General features: G+C 30.9%; 2 protein-coding genes across 3 annotated transcripts; one reads left to right on the forward strand and one right to left on the reverse strand.

Moving 5' to 3' along the window:
• Window positions 1-260: 260 nt before the first annotated feature.
• Window positions 261-3,918, forward strand: LOC105135123 (leucine-rich repeat transmembrane protein kinase family protein). 2 transcript variants are annotated; one of them, XM_011039846.1, is made up of 3 exons: window positions 261-3,169; window positions 3,378-3,710; window positions 3,775-3,918. In XM_011039846.1, exons 1-2 carry the CDS (start codon window positions 631-633, stop codon window positions 3,683-3,685), a joined length of 2,847 nt encoding a protein of 948 aa, XP_011038148.1. In that variant the 5' UTR covers window positions 261-630; the 3' UTR covers window positions 3,686-3,710; window positions 3,775-3,918. The 2 variants fall into 2 exon arrangements, with proteins under 2 accessions (XP_011038148.1, XP_011038146.1); XM_011039844.1 differs by having other exon boundaries at window positions 262-3,169; window positions 3,378-3,918.
• A 4,592-nt stretch (window positions 3,919-8,510) lies between these two features.
• On the reverse strand, window positions 8,511-12,370 carry EMB3003 (2-oxoacid dehydrogenases acyltransferase family protein). The gene is made up of 6 exons (XM_011039847.1): window positions 11,288-12,370; window positions 10,476-10,667; window positions 10,296-10,383; window positions 9,137-9,207; window positions 8,921-9,004; window positions 8,511-8,822 (listed from the first exon to the last, which is right to left on the reverse strand). The coding sequence occupies exons 1-6, from the start codon at window positions 12,188-12,190 to the stop codon at window positions 8,718-8,720; spliced, it is 1,443 nt and encodes a 480-aa protein (XP_011038149.1). The 5' UTR covers window positions 12,191-12,370; the 3' UTR covers window positions 8,511-8,717.
• Window positions 12,371-21,582: the final 9,212 nt, after the last annotated feature.

Below are 21,582 nucleotides of genomic sequence, written 5' to 3' on the forward strand. Positions count from 1 at the left end.
TCCACACCGAAGACTAAAAATGGTATTGTCTTCAAAACAGACTTCACTCTCCCTTGTTCATACTTTCTACTATATCACAAAATTTCATGGAAAGGCCAGATGTGTACCTGACATGTCCAAAGCGTCAAAGTCAAGCAAACGAGTGAAGAAAACAACAGTCCCTTCCTTTTCCTCCTTGACAAGTTCAAAGAAATGGTAAAAGTGTTTTTCAATTATGATTTGTAATTTTTTTTTTTAACATTTAAGCGTTAAAACTACAGGAAAAAATACAAAAAAAACCTCAATTTACCATCACAAACACAGCAAAAACATGCTGTTCTTTTGTCCAGATAAAAAAAGAGCAGCAGAAGTCCTTTCGTTTGTTTTTCCCATAGAACGCAGAGCACTTAGCTTTGAAATTGAAACACAGTTAAGGCCACAACCCCTCAATTCCCTCCCTCCTTCCCTCAGTGTCTTAAAAAATCATTTCTTTCTTCTTTTCTCTTCTTCGGTGCCTGCCATTTCTTTTTATTTTGTCCCTCTTCACCTGAAACTGAACCCAACAAAAATATATACAAAATACTGCACGCTTGCACATCCAGAGACAGAGAATAAAGAATAGAAAAAAAAAACTTGGATAGTTCAGCTAAGATGACAGCAAGGTATGTGCAGCAAAGAACCTCTATTTTCTTGTCCTTTTTGTTCTTGTTATTTCCTGCGGTGCTCTCTCAACTATCCTCAAACCAAACCAGCATCATGGTCAATCTGTCTAAGTTCCTTAACTTTTCTGGTTCTTCATGGGATGCTACTAGAGACCCATGTTCTTGGAAGGGAGTTACATGTAGCTCTGGTAACTCATCAATAACTGGTCTTTTTCTATCTATGTTTGGTCTCTCCAACTCTAATGCCTTGTCCGATGTTTGCAAGATTGAAACTTTACAGTTCCTTGATCTCTCTAAAAACCGTTTGAGCTTAATCCCAGATGATTTCGTCAATGATTGTGGTAGGATAGATGGGCTAAAGTTGTTGAATATTAGCCAAAATAAATTAGTTGGTCCTTTGCCAACTTTTAATGGTTTTGTTGGGTTAGAATCTTTGGACTTGTCTTTCAATTCTTTGTCTGGTAATGTTAGTCCACAGTTAGATGGATTGCTTGCACTCAAAAGCTTGAATCTTAGTTTCAATAAGTTCAGTGGTCCTCTTCCTGTAAACGTTGAAAAGTCCTTGCAGTTGGAGAGTCTACAGCTCTCTATGAATCAATTCCAAGGTACTATCCCTCAAGATATCGCGAATTGTCAGAACTTGAACGAGATTGATTTTAGTGGAAATGCTCTTGATGGGTTTATTCCTTCTAGGATTGGAAATCTCACAAAGTTGAGGTTCTTGATTTTGTCTTCCAATAATTTGAGTGGAGATATCCCGGCAAACATTTCAAATATTCCAACCTTGTTTCGATTTGCAGCAAATCAAAACGAGTTTGATGGTAAAATTCCCAGTGGAATTACAAGATATCTTAGTTTGTTCGATCTTAGTTTCAATAAGTTAAGAGGGCCTATTCCAGCAGACATTTTGTCACAGTCGAATTTGAAACTTGTGGATTTGTCTTACAATCAGTTAGATGGTTCAATACCTTCGAGTATATCTGCAAGCTTGCTTAGATTGAGATTGGGAAGAAACAGGCTCAGTGGCTCGATACCTTCTTCATTTGGGACACTTGAGAACTTGACTTACTTGGAGCTGGATAACAATAGGTTGACTGGTGTGATACCTCCTGAGTTGGGTTCTTGCCGAAGTTTGGCACTGTTGAATTTGGCACAGAATTACCTTGCAGGTTCTGTACCTTCACTATTGGGAAATCTCAACGATCTTCAAGTTTTGAAGCTTCAGCACAACAACTTGGCTGGAGAAATCCCTTCAGAGATCACTCGATTACAGAAGTTATCAATCTTGAACATCAGCTGGAATTCGCTTACTGGTTCAATACCTTCTTCAATTTCGAACTTGCAAAGCCTTGCTCGCTTGAACTTGCAATGCAACAAGCTTCAGGGTCCAATACCTGCCACTGTCAACAGTATGAACTATCTGTTAGAACTCCAACTTGGGCAAAATCAACTAAATGGAACGATTCCATCGATGCCAGTCAAATTGCAGATTTCCTTGAATCTCAGCAGCAACCTCTTTCAAGGATCTATTCCTGACACTCTTTCCCGACTGAAGGACTTGGAAGTTTTGGATCTCTCAAACAACAATTTCTCGGGTGAGATTCCCAACTCTCTTACTGAAATGGAATCCCTAAATCAGTTGATACTCTCAAACAATCAGCTTTCTGGAGTCATCCCAGGGTTCAAACCATATGTGTCTTTAAGTGCAAGAGGAAATGCAGGACTTATAAACAAGACAGCAACACCAACTCCCCAAGAATCCCCAAAGAAGGGGAAATCAGTTGCTGTACCAGTTGTGCTTGCAGTTGTTGCTGCTGTTCTTGCTGTTGGAGCTGTCTCGATTATAGCTGTATCATTATCCAGACGCTTTCTCAAGGTTAGCAATCACCAGTCACAATCAGGGGAAGAGCTTCCGCCTCCTCAAGTAATCGCTGGCATTCTGTTGACTACAAATGGAATTCACAGGTCTAACATCGACTTCACCAAAACCATGGAAATAGCGGCTGATCCATTGAACATTGAGTTGAAGACTAGGTTTTCAACATACTATGAGGCCACCATGCCTTCTGGAGCACGCTACTTTCTCAAGAAGCTCAACGGGAGCGACAAGATATTCCAATTGGGTAGCCATCATAAATTCGGACAAGAGCTGGAAGATTTAGGGAAACTGAGCAATTCCAATGTCATGACTCCTTTGGCCTATGTATTGAGCATGGACAGTGCTTATCTCTTCTATGAATACGCTGAAAAGGGTACCCTTTTTTATGTTCTTCATGGTAAACTGGGAGATGCTTTGGACTGGGCAAGCCGTTACAGTATAGCAGTTGGAGTTGCTCAGGGCCTTACCTTTCTTCATGGATGCACCTCTGGTCCGATTCTCCTCCTCGACCTTTCAAGCCAAAACATTTTCCTCAAGTCTCTGAAGGAGCCTCTCGTAGGAGACATTGAGCTCCACAAAGTGATCGATCCAACAAAGAGCACTGGCAGCCTCTCGACAGTTGCTGGCTCTGTCGGCTATATACCACCAGGTAAACAACCCTTTATGCTCGTCTTAATATCCAGAAAGTATTCAAATCTTAATTTGTATGAATTGGTTGTGGCCAAACTCATGAATTTTTCCCATGAACATTGTTATCGAATAACTTATTGTGAATAGTTTCATCCTGCTTAATGAATCCTTCTGTCATATGCTTGATTTTCTGATATTGACTTGATGAGTGATTGTGGTCCTTACAGAGTATGCACACACAATGAGGGTGACAATGGCTGGGGATGTATATAGCTTTGGGGTCGTTCTACTGGAGTTGCTGACAGGAAGGCCAGCAGTAAGTGAGGGAACTGAACTAGCCAAGTGGGTCTTAAGTAAGTCAAAACAGCAAGACAAGTTGGATCACATCCTTGATTTTAACATCAGCAGGACTTCACCTGCTGTCAGAGGCCAGATGCTTGCAGTCCTTAAGATTGCCCTTAGTTGCGTGAGTGTTTCCACAGAAGCAAGGCCAAAGATGAAGAGTGTGTTAAGGATGATCCTCAATGCACGATGAGGACTAGCTCAGAATACAATCCTCCTAGAAGAAGCAGTTCTATTTATTCGAAAGACTTCACTTTTCAAGTCTTTGGTTCAAAACTGTAGATAGAAGAAAGGTTTCTTGCTGCACAAAATGAGGCAGCTGTTGCAACCGAACTGGCTTGTATAATCTGCAGTTCCTATGTATACATAATACATGGAAGAGAATTTTTGGGAATGTATTAATCCACCTCTCTGTTTTTGCCATCATTTGATAGCTCGCCTATTGTCAAGCTCTCATGGATCCAACGAGAGGTTTCAGGCGTTCTTCCGAAGTTATTTTTACCTTGCTATCAGCTTTGCTCGTTAGCGAGTAGAACTCCTATTAATTAAAAAAGCTAAAAGTATCAGCTATTTACTGTGTGCATAAACTCAAAACAATGTGAATTTTAACGGTATTTTAATGTCTTTGTCCTTCTTAACACAACTGGCAAACCTTGCTTCGAAGGGTTTTTTTTTTTTTTTTTTTGAGATTTACTTGGCACTGCTGAATTAAATGGGAATAGATTGATGTATACAATTTTTTTTTAAAGGATAATAATTTTTTTTACCATTAAAAGTAAAATGATATATATCTCACTTGGGGTATTTTTTTTCTTTTTCATGTTTAATTACATAGTAAATGGCTGAAGTTGCCCCTGGAATCCAAAAATTAAAGTTGATATTAGGAACGTTTGTGTATTTTAATTTTAGTTTTTTTAACAATTATTGATTTGATAGGGGCTCATATGCCTTTTATCAAATATATAATATTATTTAGATGATTATTTGGGAGGCTTGTGAGAGCTCCAGGAAAATTATGGCGGTGCATGTGGAGGCTTTCTGTGGCCAAAGGTGGCTTTCAAGGTGGTGATAGAATTTCTTCGGCGGCTCTTATCTGCTCAGAAGAACGTGTGATTTCATCGCCTTTTGTTCATCGTCGACAGTCTCTCTCTCTCTGACCCTTGTTAAGCATGTTGATCGTCGTCAACAGTCTCTCTCTCTTTTTTTTCTTTCTCTCTGACCCTTGTTAAGCATGTTGATCCTTAAAAAAACATCAATGCAAACCTTCAATCAGGATTTTTTTTATTATTATATTTAGTTTTTTTATTAGTATTTATTTTATTTGAAAAAATTTATAAAATTAGATTAATTTTAGTTTCATCCCTCTTTAATTTCTTTTATTTGTTAAATTTTATCCTTATTATTTTAATTATTATTTGTTTTATTTAAAATGGTTTTTAAAATTAATTTTTTTTAAATTTAATCCTCCATGAGGTTTTTTTTATTGAATTTGAACATAATTTTTTATTGTTGTTTTTTACATTGATTTTTTTTTATTTTTTGTATTTTTTAAATGATTTCATCATTTAACATTAAATTTATTAAGTGTTGAGTTTCTTGATTGAGATCAAGTTTAGAAATTAATAGGTTGTAAATTTAAGATATTCATTTGAGATTAGGAGGTTTGTCCAAATTTTCTTTTTATTTTTTTTATTTTTTTTAGTTTTATTCTTTATTTTTTTTGCTTTCTACGAGTTCAGTTGCTAAAAGGAGTTTTATTTTTTTAATTAAATTAAATTAAATTAAATTATTTCATCATTCAACATTAAATTAGTTTAGTATTGCTTTAAATGTTTTTTCATATTTGATAAATCTCATTTTTAATAAAAATTAATTTAATTTAATGTATTTATTTTAACATTGAATTAGTTAAATATTGAGCTTCTAGGTTGAGCCCGATATAAAATTTAATGAATTATAAATTTTAAAGATTAATCTAGATTTAAAAAGTTTATTTGGATTTGCTTTTTTTTAGCTCATTTTGTTTCATTCTCAAACATTTTCTTGTTTTGTTTTTGTTTCCTATTGGTTATATTTTATTTTAAGTTATTGTTAAACTAAACTTTTTTAAAAGGATTTTTATTTTAAATTGATTGAATGAATATAAATATAAAATATTTATTTTATGGTATTGTTTTTTACCTTTGTCGTTAACAATCTCTTTCAATTATCTAAATCTTATATTTAAATAATAAAAAACACTAATTTAACATATATATATATATATATATTTATATTGTGATGGACCATCAACCTTTTTTTTACCTTTTTTTTACATTGTGACGGAACATCTAGCCACAAGTTTGTTTAAATTTTATCAAAATACAATAAAAAAAAACAGGGTTTTTTTATTTATTTATAGTGATATAGCGTTTATCATGAGGTTTTTTCTATTGAATTTGAACATAATTTTTTATTGCTGTTTTTTACATTGAAATTTTTTTTTTTATTTTTTTTAATGATTTTATCATTTAACATTAAATTTATTAAGTGTTGAGTTTCTTGATTGAGATCAAGTTTACAAATTAATAGGTTGTAAATTTAAGATATTCATTTGAGATTAGGAGGTTTGTCCAAGTTTGCTTTTTATTTTTTTAATTTTTTCAATTTTATTCTTTAATTTTTTTGTTTTTTATAGGATTTTTCAGTTGTTTTAAGAATAACAAGTGTTGCCTCACGTTTTTTTCAGTTGCTAAAAGGAGTTTTGTTTTTTTAATTAAATTCAATTAAATTATTTCATTATTCAATATTAAATTAATTTAGTATTGCTTTAAATGTTTTTTCATATTTGATAAATCTTAATTTAAAAAAAATTAATTTAATTTAATTTATTTTTTTTAACATTGAATTAGTTAAATATTGAGCTTCTAGGTTGAGCCCGAATATAAAATTTAATGAATTGTAAATTTTAAAGATTAATCTAAATTAAAAAAATTTATTCGGATTTGCTTTTTTTTTTTAGCTCATTTTGTTTCATCCTCAAACATTTTCTTGTTTTGGTTTTGTTTCCTATAGGTTTTCCACTCATTTTGAAAAAAATATATGATATTTTATTTTAAGTTATTGTTAAACTAAACTTTTTTAAAACGATTTTTATTTTAAATTGATTGAATGAATATAAATATAAAATATTTATTTTATGATATTGTTTTTTACCTTTGTCGTTAACAATCTCTTTCAATTATCTAAATCTTATATTTAAATAATAAAAAACACTAATTTAACATATATATATATATATATATTGTACATTGTGATGGGCCATCAACCTTTTTTTTACATTGTGACGGAACATCTAGCCACAAGTTTGTTTAAATTTTATCAAAATACAATAATAAAAAAAAAAACAGGGTTTATTTATTTATTTATAGTGATATAGCGTTTATATAAATAGTAAAACACCGTACGAAATTTTACTAATTAGTTGATAATAAATAATGTCTTAGTTTTGTCGGTTAGCACATATAGAGACTAAAGATCACGTGTTTTATTTTCTTAAGCGTAACAATCATTCAAGCTAGAGGTCGTGGGTTCAACAGTTGATCGACACAATTATGTATCTAATTTTTATTTAAATTTTAATAAAAAAATCCAATTATTATGTATCGAATTTGATAATAATAATAAAAAAAAATTGCTTATGAAAATTCAATTAAAATTAATTTTTTATTATTAAAATTTTTAAATAGAATTTAAACATGATTTTATTGTATTTTTAATATTTTTAGCTTTTAATCACATAAAATATAAACATATTATTTTAATATTTTTTTATTAACTTGTTTTAATAAAAAAAAAAACAGGGTTTATTTATTTATTTATAGTGATATAGCGTTTATATAAATAGTAAAACACCGTACGAAATTTTACTAATTAGTTGATAATAAATAATGTCTTAGTTTTGTCGGTTAGCGCATATAGAGACTAAAGATCACGTGTTTTATTTTCTTAAGCGTAACAATCATTCAAGCTAGAGGTCGTGGGTTCAACAGTTGATCGACACAATTATGTATCTAATTTTTATTTAAATTTTAATAAAAAAATCCAATTATTATGTATCGAATTTGATAATAATAATAAAAAAAAATTGCTTATGAAAATTCAATTAAAATTAATTTTTTATTATTAAAATTTTTAAATAGAATTTAAACATGATTTTATTGTATTTTTAATATTTTTAGCTTTTAATCACATAAAATATAAACATATTATTTTAATATTTTTTTATTAACTTGTTTTAACAATTATAAAATATAAAACAAAAACAATTATGGCATTCAACCTAGTAAATTACTAAATTATTTAAGTTGAGATTCATAATTGCCGATAAGGAGAGCATCAATTAAATATAAAGAGAATACATTGCACACTGGCTCTGCCAATATCTGTAGATTCTCCTCTTTTAGCATTTCAATATTTGTTTTTTAAAGTATTTTTTATTTAAAAATACATCAAAATAATATTTTTAAATATTTATTTTTAATATCAGCATATTAATATAATTAAAAAAATACCTGAAAAAATTAATTTAAAACAAGAAAAAATTCATTAAAAAAAAAATGACCAAACAAGCCCTGGTCATGTAAGTTGCTGAACTATTGCAAGTTTTCAAGCTAATCTGTACCTGACAAGAGATGGTGGCTGGCAGTTCTAGGCAAGTGCTGTTTACTTGTGAAACTGTACAAGGGAAGGAGAAAGATGCACATCAGAATTGATGCTAACTGCTTCTTCCTGATCGCCAGATAGCAATCTTCTTCAAATAAAACCATCAATCCATCAACTCAACTTTACGGACCCAAGATAGAACATTGAAGACCACATTTCTGTTGCACATGACTGATGTTTAAAACTACAACAACAAATCGCAAAAAAAGAAAAAAAAAATTGATAAAATGCAAAAACATCCGGCCGTTATTTTTTTTTTGATAAAATGCAAAAACATCCGGCCGTTATGACAACATTAACATAAACAAAAAAAGTTTTGATATCTGAAACCCAAATAAAAATTTCTCTTCCCAGTTCTGCTCCTGTTCTACATAGAACTTTGGACAGAGATAAGAGCTCCTGCATTTCTCTTTCTGAGTAAACTCCATGGATATCAAGGAATGATTACCAGAGAAGGATGAGCTTTTAAATAGAGGTAAAAGGAAATCTTCAGGAAGTAATGATTTCTGCTGGGATTTTAATTAGAAGGTAAGGTCTTTGGGGTCCTCAATGATCTTTGCTAGTGTTTGCAAGAAGGCAGCCAGATCAGCACCGTAGATTACACGATGATCAGCTGTAACATTTACCTGTAGATATTGCATTTCCAGTACAGGAAAAATGAATTAAACTAATTGTCATAGAGAGATAGCGTTTTCAGAAAATCAGAATATGGCAAGCTCGTTACCTGCATCTGGTTCTTCATACCAATCCGGCCATCCTTGGTACCTACAACAGTTGGCTGTGATGCTCCGACGGCCATAATTGCTCCCTGCATCATCCATCCAGATCAAAAAAACCAAACCACAATTCAATCACTAAAAACGAGCATACTATCTGTACTGGCCTCTTGTAGAGGATCCGGCGGATATGTTGGTTTCTATATTCAAGTGAAAACACTTACAGTTCCAGGAGGCAGAATGGCATCAAATCGATCCACACCAAACATTCCCAGGTTAGACAGTGTGAAAGTGCCTGCAAATTAGCACACAAGAACAATGAAATGAGATTGAGAAATATCACGGTAACATGTTTAATCCAATTGAAAACAGACCAGCAACCAGAGAACAGCCATGCCTATGAATCACTGAGAAAAGCAAATGAGAAACACATAGTAACTTCATCACATCAAGGTTTTGAACTGCTTATCAAAGAAATTACTGTAACCACATTATCAGAGATCGCAACAAATCCTATCAACATGGACAGAAATGGATAGTCACCCTAGAATTAAAATACCCAGAAACCCTTTCAGTTTGTAATGGCGTTATATACAATAATGGTTTTGTGAATAGAAAGATTGTGGCTATCCATCAAACAAAGAATCTTGCACCAGAATTACACATTAATACTTTGAGCATCAGAAAACACATAATAATAAAAAAAAATTAAAAAAAAAAACACTCCACCATAATCTTGCATGAAATTGAGAACCACAACTATAACCAATATCAAGAATCGTGAACCTAGCAAAAGCAAAGTGGTAAAGACTTGGGACTAAGGGGTTTGCTCCCTCTGTGGTCTCAGGTTCGAGTCCTTGGTTGCTCATATGATGGCCACTGGAGGCTTACATGGTCGTTAACTTCAGGGCCCGTGGAATTAGTCGTGGTGCGCGCAAGCTGGCCCGGACACCCACGTTAAACAAAAAAAGAATCGTGAACCTAGCAAAAGCAACCCTTCCCAACTTTGGGAAAGGCAGAGAAGAAACTACCATACAATCCTATGAAACTAAGTTGTTGCTTAAATACATAAAGTAGCTCTGCTGATGCTTTACTTCAAACTACCATTCCAGTCCATCAATTTTAAAGTTACAATAATCCATTTAGAACTAATTTTAACCACAGACAAGCATTCCTTACTAAAGTCCACAACCTGATAAAGAGTTAAGATTCATATGCCTAGGAAATCGACAGCACGTTGATAAGCTATTGACTTACATTATGTAACAAAATAAATTGTTGTAAGCAATTCGGATGGCATGACCAGAACATGAATCACCAAGCTTTCCAGATAAATATATTCTGATAGTTAAAATACAAATTGAGAGCAAGTAGTTAGAGTACCCGTGTTGTATTCTTGAGGTTGCAGTTGCTTGGCTCGGGCCTTATCAACTAACTCCTTCCATTTTCTTGACAGGGAATAAATGTCAACCTGATACATGAATTAAAATAAAGCACTAAAAATGAACAAGGATTTATCACCCAGAATATTTATGGAACAGCCCAAAGCAAAATAACAAGAACCTTATCAGCATCTTGAAGCACTGGTGTAATCAAGCCACCATCCATAGCCACAGCAACTGCAATGTTGACACTACTATTATATGTAAAGCTATTACCATCTCGGCAACTGGAGTTTATTACAAGATGCTTAACCAATGCCAGTGCAGTTGCCTTTGCAAGTAATGCTGTCATTGTCACTCCCTTGGACTTGACCTAGAAATGCACAGAACAGGAAGCACGACAGTCAGGATGAATCACCAGACAAATGAATTCAGTGCAAGACAATCAAAACATACCATATAGACCCGGTCTTAAATTGCTGAATAATCAATGAACCTAAATTATTGAACACTCATAACTTCACAATTCTTTAACCAAGTTGATAGCTTTCTCTGGAAAGCATCAAGTAAACACGAATTTACTTGAACAGCATGTTTGAAGGGAGATCCCTATAAAACCTTTCTCTATACAAGGTATCGATTTATGTTCTCCTCTATCATCATTCTCAAAAAAAATAACTAAATGCAATGTAGTAAGCTGTTTCAGGATCCTAAACTATAAAAATCACAAACAATTTACCAATCTAGAAGCAAAGCAAGATAAAAAATCAAACAAAAATGCTACCTTCAAGTATAATACACAAAGCCATGTTAAGCTGCTCATCAATGTATATAGAAAACACAATAGATCATCATCTCATATATAGCATAGATTATCACCCTTAAGCAGCAGCAACATCCAAATATCACTACATCACCAACAAACAAATCCCAGCTCAAACATCCTAAATTGTGATTAGAAAAGAATAAAAAAGGCTCAATAACAATGCTTACCTTCTTGTAGAGAGCATCAAGTGCATCAGTAGTAATAGTATACCCAACTCTAAATGCAGGCACTGACAAACTCTCCACCATATTCCTACATACTGCCCCTTGCATCGTCGTAAAAGGCACCACCGATCCCAACTCAATCCCGGGCGGTGCCTGCACGGCAGGTGCCGCCGAAACCTTCGCTGCTGGGGAACCCAATTCAGAAGCCACTGCAGCAGCAGCCTCAACATCCTTGGCCACAATTCTGCCATTAGGCCCACTCCCTATCACTCTCCCCAAATCCACCTTCAAATCCTTCGCGAGCTTCTTGGCATACGGCGACGCCACCACCCTTTTCCCTCCGTCGGACGCCGGATGCACCGCCGATGCCACCACCGACGGAGAGGGTGGCGTCACCACGACTGCCTTCTCAACAGCCCCAGAACCAGTGGTGGATTCCGAAACCGGCGAAACCGGAGCCGCCGCCGCCGCCGCCGCCGGGGCTGGAGATGTAGCCGGCGAAGAAGAAGCAGCTTTAGACTTAGCCTCTTCAATTTCCTCGGGGGATTCAGCTAACAAAGCAATGGCCGATCCAACGGCAGCAACACCACCTTCCTCGACCATGATGGCAGCCAAGTAACCATCATAGAAAGTCTCAACGTCCATGTCAGCCTTGTCGGATTCAACAACAACAACACTTTCACCTTTAGAAAGCTTATCACCTTCGGACTTGACCCAAGAAACAATCTTGCCTTCTGTCATAGTAGAACTCAAAGCAGGCATGAAGATTTCGCGGATCTTGGCATGAACGCGGGCGGGGGTGCGGATTCTTGAAGTGGAAATGCGGGAAGCCCAGGAAGAAAGACAGGGTTTTTGGCGAAGAGAAGAGGAGGAAGTAAGAAAGGTGGTTTGGAGAAAGAGAGCCATTGTGTGTGAGAGAAGTGGGAGTAGAGTGATTTGTTTCAAATGGTTGGGTTTTGTTAAGAAATGAGGAATGGATTTCTTGGAAACATCGAAAGAGAGGGCGGAGGTCTCAACTTCGACTACAACTCCAACCACCTTACCGGTGAAACACAAGACTTGATTTTTACTTTATTTATGTTTTGTTTTTTCGCCTTGTGTTTGGTTTTAGTAGTTTGGAAAAACAACGACGAGTCATTTGGTAGTTGTCCTTTTTGCCTTTTTCTCAACCTAGAACAAATGACGAAATTGATTTAGAAAAAAAGGAGTTTTTTTATTAAAAAAAATAGCACAGTTAAGAAATTATGGCAAATAATACAGCCTAGAAAATAATTTAGAGCGATATATGTTGTAACTCATAAGTTACATATGACTCACTTTAAAAAAAAAGAAAAAGTAAAGCTGTTTTTTCAACTTCTTAATTCCCTGCCATAAAAAAATTAACACAATTAAAATTCACTTAATATTTTATTAAATTTAAACTAAATTCATAATTTTTATAACATTAAAACATATAATTTAATTATATCTACAAATCACATCAGCTTATAAACCGGCCTACACAACCTCAACTTATCCAATTCTTAAAAGAGCTAATAGTGCTCGTGAAGGGAACAACACTAAAATCATCCCAATTACATCTTATTATTCACAAAAAGTAATTTCATCGTCTTATAACACTACTTTAAGACACATAACCTTTCTAGCTTTTTCAAGTCCACCATAAGACAAATTAAGCATATTATTGATCAGAGTATATCCCATATTATCGACTCCTGCACAAAATATAGTTGTTGTTCTCTTTGAGCATTAAATAATGCATATAAAAAAATAGCACTCATCATTTATAATATTATAAAAAAATATTTAAATAATGTTACATAAAAAGCTATTGTATATCCATCAAATATGTCATGGATAATGGGTTTGTGATGCATCAGATTATATGAATGTTTGGAAAAACATGATCATATAAGTATAATAAATTGTTACATTATAGAAATAAATATCTAATCTCTTATGGTATGTTTAATATCTAAATAAATTGCATGAATTATCAACAAATTCCATCATCACTTACCTTAACGACTAATACTACGTAACTAGTAATAAGAGAATTTTTAGTATATATATCTTCCATTATTCATGCTTAATTTTGAAATATTTTGCATCCGTTTATAAACCAGCCTATACAACCTCAACTTTTCCAATTCTTGAAAAAGTTAATAGTGCTCGTGAAGGAAACAATACTAAAATCACCCAAATTATATCTCATTGTTCACAAAAAGTAATTTCATCATCTGGTAACACTACTTTGAGACACATAACCTCTCTAGCCTTTTCAAGTCCACCATGAGACAAATTGAGCATATTATTGATCAGGGCATATCCCATCTTATCGACTCCTGCACAAAATATAGTTGTTGCTCTCTTTGAGCATTAAATAATGTATATAATATATTTCTAAAAAAATAGCACTCATCATTTATAATATTATAAAAAAAATATTTAAATAATGTTACATAAAAAGTTATTGCATATCCATCAAATATGTCCTGGATAATGGGTTTGTGATGCATCAGATTACATGAATGTTTGGAAAAACATGATCATATAAGTATAATAAATTGTTACATTATAGAAATAAATATCTAATCTCTTATGGTATGTTTAATATCTAAATAAATTGCATGAATTATCAACAAATTCCATCATCACTTACCTTAACGACTAATACTACGTAACTAGTAATAAGAGAATTTTTAGTATATATATCTTCCATTATTCATGCTTAATTTTGAAATATTTTGGATGTGTTGCACTAAATAATTAGAATTATGGATTTATTTTTAAATTATTGACCTCGTGGAAAATTAATGTATTTTCAGATACTCTCTTTGAGCATTAAATAATGTATATAATATATTTCTAAAAAAATAGCACTCATCATTTATAATATTATAAAAAAATATTTAAATAATGTTACATAAAAAGTTATTGCATATCCATCAAATATGTCCTGGATAATGGGTTTGTGATGCATCAGATTACATGAATGTTTGGAAAAACATGATCATATAAGTATAATAAATTGTTACATTATAGAAATAAATATCTAATCTCTTATGGTATGTTTAATATCTAAATAAATTGCATGAATTATCAACAAATTCCATCATCACTTACCTTAACGACTAATACTACGTAACTAGTAATAAGAGAATTTTTAGTATATATATCTTCCATTATTCATGCTTAATTTTGAAATATTTTGGATGTGTTGCACTAAATAATTAGAATTATGGATTTATTTTTAAATTATTGATCTCGTGGAAAATTAATGTATTTTCAGATATTAGGTTACTGAGTAGGCAGAATCCAATAGTAAAATTGAACATTAATTTATTATGTGTTGCAAAGGAAGAAATACAACTTAATTCCAGATGTTCATCACCATTTTTAAGTATCTGAGATGAAAGTCTACAAAACATATGAAGTGCACATAACTCAGTTTTGCTATTTTGAAACCCAAAAAAAGAGTCGAAAAACAAGGATTAAATCAGACCCGAATTTCCTGCACTTCAAATATTGTCTTGGTCTGTGGCCTTTATATCAAGTCTCAGAGATCCAAAAATTACAAGATCAGTGTTATTGGAAAGAAGATTTGATTTTTTACAATTTCTCCAGAAATAGAGATCTTTGAATTTACACATCTCCTACCTCAAAATCTGGCTCGCAATATCTGGATAGGAAGGAATTCAAATCATAAAAGGAAACTGTCTTCATTCCAACGGGGGCAAAAAGGCCACAATATAAAAGAAAAAAAGAGAGGTCTGCAAGAAGGGAGGATATATATAGAAACCCTAAAATAGACTAAAGAGAGGAGAAGAGGTGGCATAAAAGAGACACGAAAAACAGAGGCAGAAATATAAAAGATTTGGAGGACACCTATTTATTCCATTGCAATTCTCTGCTTTTAACTGATGTTCATTGTATCAAGTTTGTTTCTCTTTAATTTAACTATGGATTAGACTTTTATTATGGTATTTTTTTATGTAACCTTACTATAAATATGTAAACAATTCTTTCGATTGAATTATTACATTAAGTTGTTAAGTATTTCATTTTATATGTAATGTTTGTGTATGTTTGACCAACGTCTACATGATTTAGAATTTAAATTGAAACTGAGAAGTGATAATTGTTTTAGTTATTGTTTGAAATACCTTAAGAAATCTATTAGATAGAGATATCTTAGGAACTTATGCTTATGTAATCGTTATAGGTTTTACGATACTTAATAAATTTCAACAACTTCAAAACTTTTATAGAGTATATGAAATTTGCTTGTTGAAATAATGTATTGTCCTAAAATAAGCTAAAGAGAGGAGAAGAGGCGGCATAAAAGAGGCACGAAAAACAGAGGTAGAAATATAAAAGATTTGGAGGACACCTATCTATTCCATTGCAATTCTCTGCTTTTAAGTGATGTTCATCGTATCAAGTTTGTTTCTCTTTAATTTAACTATGGATTAGACTTTTACTATGGTACTTTTTATGTAACCTTACTATAAATATGTAAACAATTCTTTCGATTGAATTATTACATTAAGTTGTTAAGTATTTCATTTTATATGTAATGTTTGTGTATGTTTGACCAACGTCTACATGATTTAGAATTTAAATTGAAACTGAGAAGTGATAATTGTTTTAGTTATTGTTTGAAATACCTTAAGAAATCTATTAGATAGAGATATCTTAGGAACTTATGCTTATGTAATCGTTATAGGTTTTACGATACTTAATAAATTTCAACAACTTCAAAACTTTTATAGAGTATATGAAATTTGCTTGTTGAAATAATGTATTGATACTTGAGAGAGATTAATGTTTAAATTAGAAAAACCTGATTATCAACATGAGGAGTAATTAATTCAATTGAGAAAGTTAATATATGAATAGTTACGGTAAGCCAGGAATCCTAGAACCAGTATAATTGTATTCATTAATATTTAATCAATTGGTTGTTTGATTTTAATCATTAGTTTTTGTTTATTAAACTATCTCATTTGATTCCTTAAATAGATTATAATTTAAAATATTCTGGTAATCAGTAGTAATTTTTATAAATCCTCATGGGACGATACTCTACTTATCACTTTATTACTTGTTACGATTTGTGCACTTGCAAAATTAACCAACAACTTGTCACTAGAATCAATATAATCTAGAATGTGTTAAGACAATCCAAAATATCATATTACCTTATCAAGGCAAATTATCTCATTGATATCAAAGCAGTGTAGTGGGACCTTTACTAGCAATAAATCATCTTCCTCTCAATAAATTCATGAAGTTGCTAATATCATATCCTTGCTATAAAACATCCATATAACCATTAAGACATGAAAAATATATATTATAAAATAATTTGAGACTAAAAAATAATGGCACATAACAAATAAAAATAATTTTATAACTCATATTTGGTGAGGTTATTATATGTCTAACTTGTTTAAGTAAAGCTTGAGAGTGTGAGTAAGATTTAAAGTGAAATGTGTAACTCAACACCATCTGACATGACAAATCATAAAGTTAGCATAGTTTTGCACATAATATTTTTTTTTATGTAATGTGTTATTAAAATTTTTTTAAATTTTATTATTATAAAGCTCCTATAAAAAGTATCTCTGCATAAAACATATTATTCCCTAAAATCTTTAGACGATCAATATGGAGATACTCCTATGACCTATACATGTATTCATATTGACAGTCCTAAGTTATTATTTAAAAAGGAATTAACACTAACAAAGGACGTTGTTTACTACAAAATATTTTAAATAATTATACCTGGAATAATAGTGTGTGTGTGTGTGTGTGTGTGTGTGAAAATATTTTAAATAATTATACCTGTAATAATAGTGCGTGTGTGTGTGTGTGTGTGTGTGTGTTTTCCATAGCTACTGGTATAGATATGCAAGCATCCCCCAACAATAGTTAAAGAATGGACCAAAAGTCTTTAATGAGTGTTAAAAAGAATATTGGCTCTGTATTGCCTATAATACCTATGAATATGATACCCTTAAACATGTGCATCATGTATACTTAAGCATAAATATTGATACTTTAATTATTTTGGATTTGATTCATTTGCTTGTTGATAAAATGGTTAGTTTGGTTGGCAATCATAAAGCACATGTGGGAACAACATTATGTAAGAGTGTACAACAACAAAGAAAGAAGAAAAATTATGTTTATGCATTCAAAGTGAAGAAAAAACACAAAAAATTTATCTTTTAACTCAATGATTAGGTTTGACTGTGTATTGGCAAACAAAGGTTTTTAACCCATCAAAAACTAAAATTTCATCCTTGCAGAAATAGGCCATTTGAAATCTTTGATAGGATTAATAACAATGCCTACAAAGTGGATCTATCATATAAGTATGGTATTCGTGCTAATTTTAATATTTAAGATCCCATTTTGTTTGATGTAAGTGATGATTCAAAGTTAAATCTTTCTAAAAAAAAATGGGATGATACATATAACACCACCAACAAAGGATTCACTAGAGGTGTCAATTAGGTTGGTTAAAGGTTTAAGGGCCGAAAAATTAAAAAAAGCATTGAATGAGCATATTCAACATATTTAGGCCAATGCTAACTTTAACAAGGCTACAACACATATAGGTTAGCCCATGATAAACCTAATTCAAGTGTAAGAAGGGCTTAATTCTTCCACAACTTGGGGCTTGGGATTGACATTATAATGGCAACCTTGTTTGGATAATTAATCCTAACATTATAAGAATATTTTGATAGAGTATTTTAAGAGTTTTCATATTGTACAAGAAAAAAAATGGCATGAGCTATTACAAATATTTTCAAGTTTATTTTAAAGGTTAAAGTTGATTTTAAGATGATTTTTCTCTTATATATAATTTTACGCTAAAAAAATATAATTTTTAATTTGACCATCAGATCAAGCTAAAATTTTAATTTTATCCAAAAACAATGCAAGAATTGCATTATTTTTCCAATTGATTTGAAATTTTTTTCCCATATGGACTAATACTTTTTTATTATTTTTTCAGACATGTTTATGATGTTTTTTTACCTATTATAAATAGAATTATTTAGCTTGTATTAAGTTTTTTTTTTTATAGACTTTGATTTTAAAATAATATTTCTTGTGAGTATGAGAGATATTCTTATATTTTTTGGTTCTTTAAAGAACTTACTTGACTTATTAAAGAACAATTATCTTCATGAAGTCTTTCTTATACTTTTTATTCATGATTTATATTCGTTGGGTAGAGATTCATTCCAATAATATTGGTGTTTTGGCTAAAGTAATCTTTGTGTCACACTCCATTCAAACTTGATTCTTTAACTTTTTGATATTTTTCTTTCTTACTTTTAAGTTATGTGACCAAATAATCATGAGGTTTACATCACTATTTCTTTTTAGGTTAACTTTTAGCCATTATCTAATCACATCATTCTTTTTAACTAGATTATTCTAAAAATTATCAAATTTCTATTTTAAAGGTTCTTAGCACATCTTATACAATATATTTTTAAAGACAACATTTTTTAACATAGTATTGAAGTTACTAATAAAGTGTCGTAGTTAATACCAATGATACCCTATTAACTCGAAAAATATATATTTCATGAAATTCTTAATTGCATCATATCTATCTAATATAATATAAAACCTAGTGCAACCGTTAGTGATATACCAATGGCAAAAATCTAAAAATCATGTCCAATTATTGTTTGTCCTTTTTTTTTAATACTATAGTAAAACATAATGGATAGACTATATTATTCGCTTCATTAACAATTATAATCAACAATTTTTCCTTGTACTTTTTATATAGATGAGTGTCATAAATACTAATTAAAGGATGTTAGTATTGAAACCCTTTAACTGAAGCTTTAAATGCTCAAAATACTCTTTCAAATTTTTTTTATTAACATAAATCATTTTATAATCTCAATTGACAGCTACACTTGGGTTTACTTATTTAAGAGCCAATAGAATTTTAACAACATTTGAAGGGACTCATCATCAATAATAAATAACCACTCTACTATTTCCTATTTAGCTACCTAACTCTTATAATATCAAACATAATGCCTATAATCTCTACATGTAATAACTTGAATATTTATCACACTTGTACTTATATTGGCTTTCACAATTATCAACATCACTTCAATAGTGAAATTTAAGTATATCTAATTATGACTTTACAAAACCAACAAGTTTTTATATATATATATATATATATATATATATATATATATGTTCCTTTTAATTTTGAGATTCAAAATGAATCAGACATTTAGTTATAATCTTGGCATAAATACCATTTACAGGCTGGTTTCTACATGCATTTTAACTACATATAAGTTTTAGTTAAATGTTGCACCTTGTATTCTTGATATACTACAACTTAACTATAGTAATATATTTAAACTTGTTTTTGAATTTTTTCCAACCTCCAATTCATCACCTAATACACTTGAATTCCTACGACTTAAATCAAAATCATTGCATGTGCTTAGACATACCCACTCATATCTTTAAATTCAAGAGTGAAATGTCTTATGAATTATTTTAGTGGTTACTTATCATTTTTATCTTTTTTCAATTCTATCAATATAATGATCATTTTTGTCATCATGGTTTGGATTCTCTATAACGATATAGAACAAATATTGATGTTAGGTCACTGTATTGTCAGCTAAACCAAAGATACTAATTATTTATGATTCTTGTATGGTCCTTCAAGTGTAACTTCGCACTAAAGTAAATACCATATTATAGGAGTTTTCTCATCCAGGTTTACTATTTAAGTATAACTTTAGAATTTATTATCAATTATTGGTGGTCAAAACAAACATTAAATTTACATTGATTTTACTAAAGATATGTATATTTATATAATGAGTTGGAATTTTACACTCCCAAGTAATTTCAACTTGAATTTTAAATAGATTCTAACCATTTCACTTATATAACAATTTAGATATCTCAGTAAGAGACATATATAATATAAGAGTTAAGAACTCGTTACTTTCTTCATTACAAGTGATACCATTGTCTGTATTAACAATAGTATCACCATAAAAACATAATATTTCAATAGTAGGAGATATTTTATCAAATAACACAACTAAACCCAAGCCTTATTTATCAATATCACAAATTGATCAGGTTACACAATTTCAATGAAAGTTTATTCAATGAAACCCTAACCATAACATAATTAGTAGAAACCAAAATTCATCAATTTTCTTTATAAATAAAAAAATTATCAATTTAATTGATGCATTTCATGGTAATTACCATAATTTATATCGAATTCAATAGGATCACTAAATTAACCTAAAAAACTCTAACCATAACATAATCGATAATGACTTGAATTCAACAATTTTCTTAATAAATAACACAATTATCAATCAAAATTTATTTATCTTTATATCTAATTAAAATAATTTAAATCTTATATATTTTAAAAATAATTAGATATTTTTTTCGCTTTAGTTTATAGTAAGTGTTGAAATTAATAATAACTATAATTATAGAATTTGGACTAGCTTGAAGGGTTAACCCTTAGCCTAAATTAGTCTGGATTTAAGAAAAATAAAAGAAGGATTTACCCGACCTAACCTAGTCAAAAACCTAAGTTGACCCGCAATCTAGGGTTATACCCGATCAAAACCATGGTAAAAAACATGTTGATTCTTTTGATTTTGATTTTTTTTTTATCATAACAACATTGTTTTAATCCTCTTTTAAACTTTTTTAGAGGGTTGACCCTCCTAACCCATGATTTGGTCATTGCTCCAAGTTGACCATCAAGTTAGATTTTAAAATTATAATAATAATTACTTTTATCCTTATATGTTTTAGATGGACAAATCTGAAAAATATAATATAGTCTCTAGAGACATGTCATCTTTATGCCTCTTATTTCAAAAGTACATCAAACTTGTCATAAGATTAGTCTTATTTTTATTTTTTTGTATCTTTAACCAAATACATCTTCATTGTCTCTGTTTTTTCTATCTCAGAACTAACCTAACACTACCTAATTGTATTTATATAGCATAGTACTCTATTAGATAAAGGACCATTATTATGCTGCATACCGATTCGATTTTTTTTCAATGTAAAAAACAAGATGCTAAGGCAACACAAACATTTCTAAGAAGGCAATAAATAAATAAATTAAGAAGGACTCATTAACTCAATTGGATTTAATAAGTTTAGCTAATTTCAATCATACGATAAAAAATGCAACGACAATAAATAATCTGATAAAAAATTAACAACAT

The sequence above is a fragment of the Populus euphratica genome, unplaced genomic scaffold (assembly GCF_000495115.2).
Source record: "Populus euphratica unplaced genomic scaffold, PopEup_1.0 scaffold55.1, whole genome shotgun sequence".
Lineage (NCBI taxonomy): Eukaryota > Viridiplantae > Streptophyta > Magnoliopsida > Malpighiales > Salicaceae > Populus > Populus euphratica.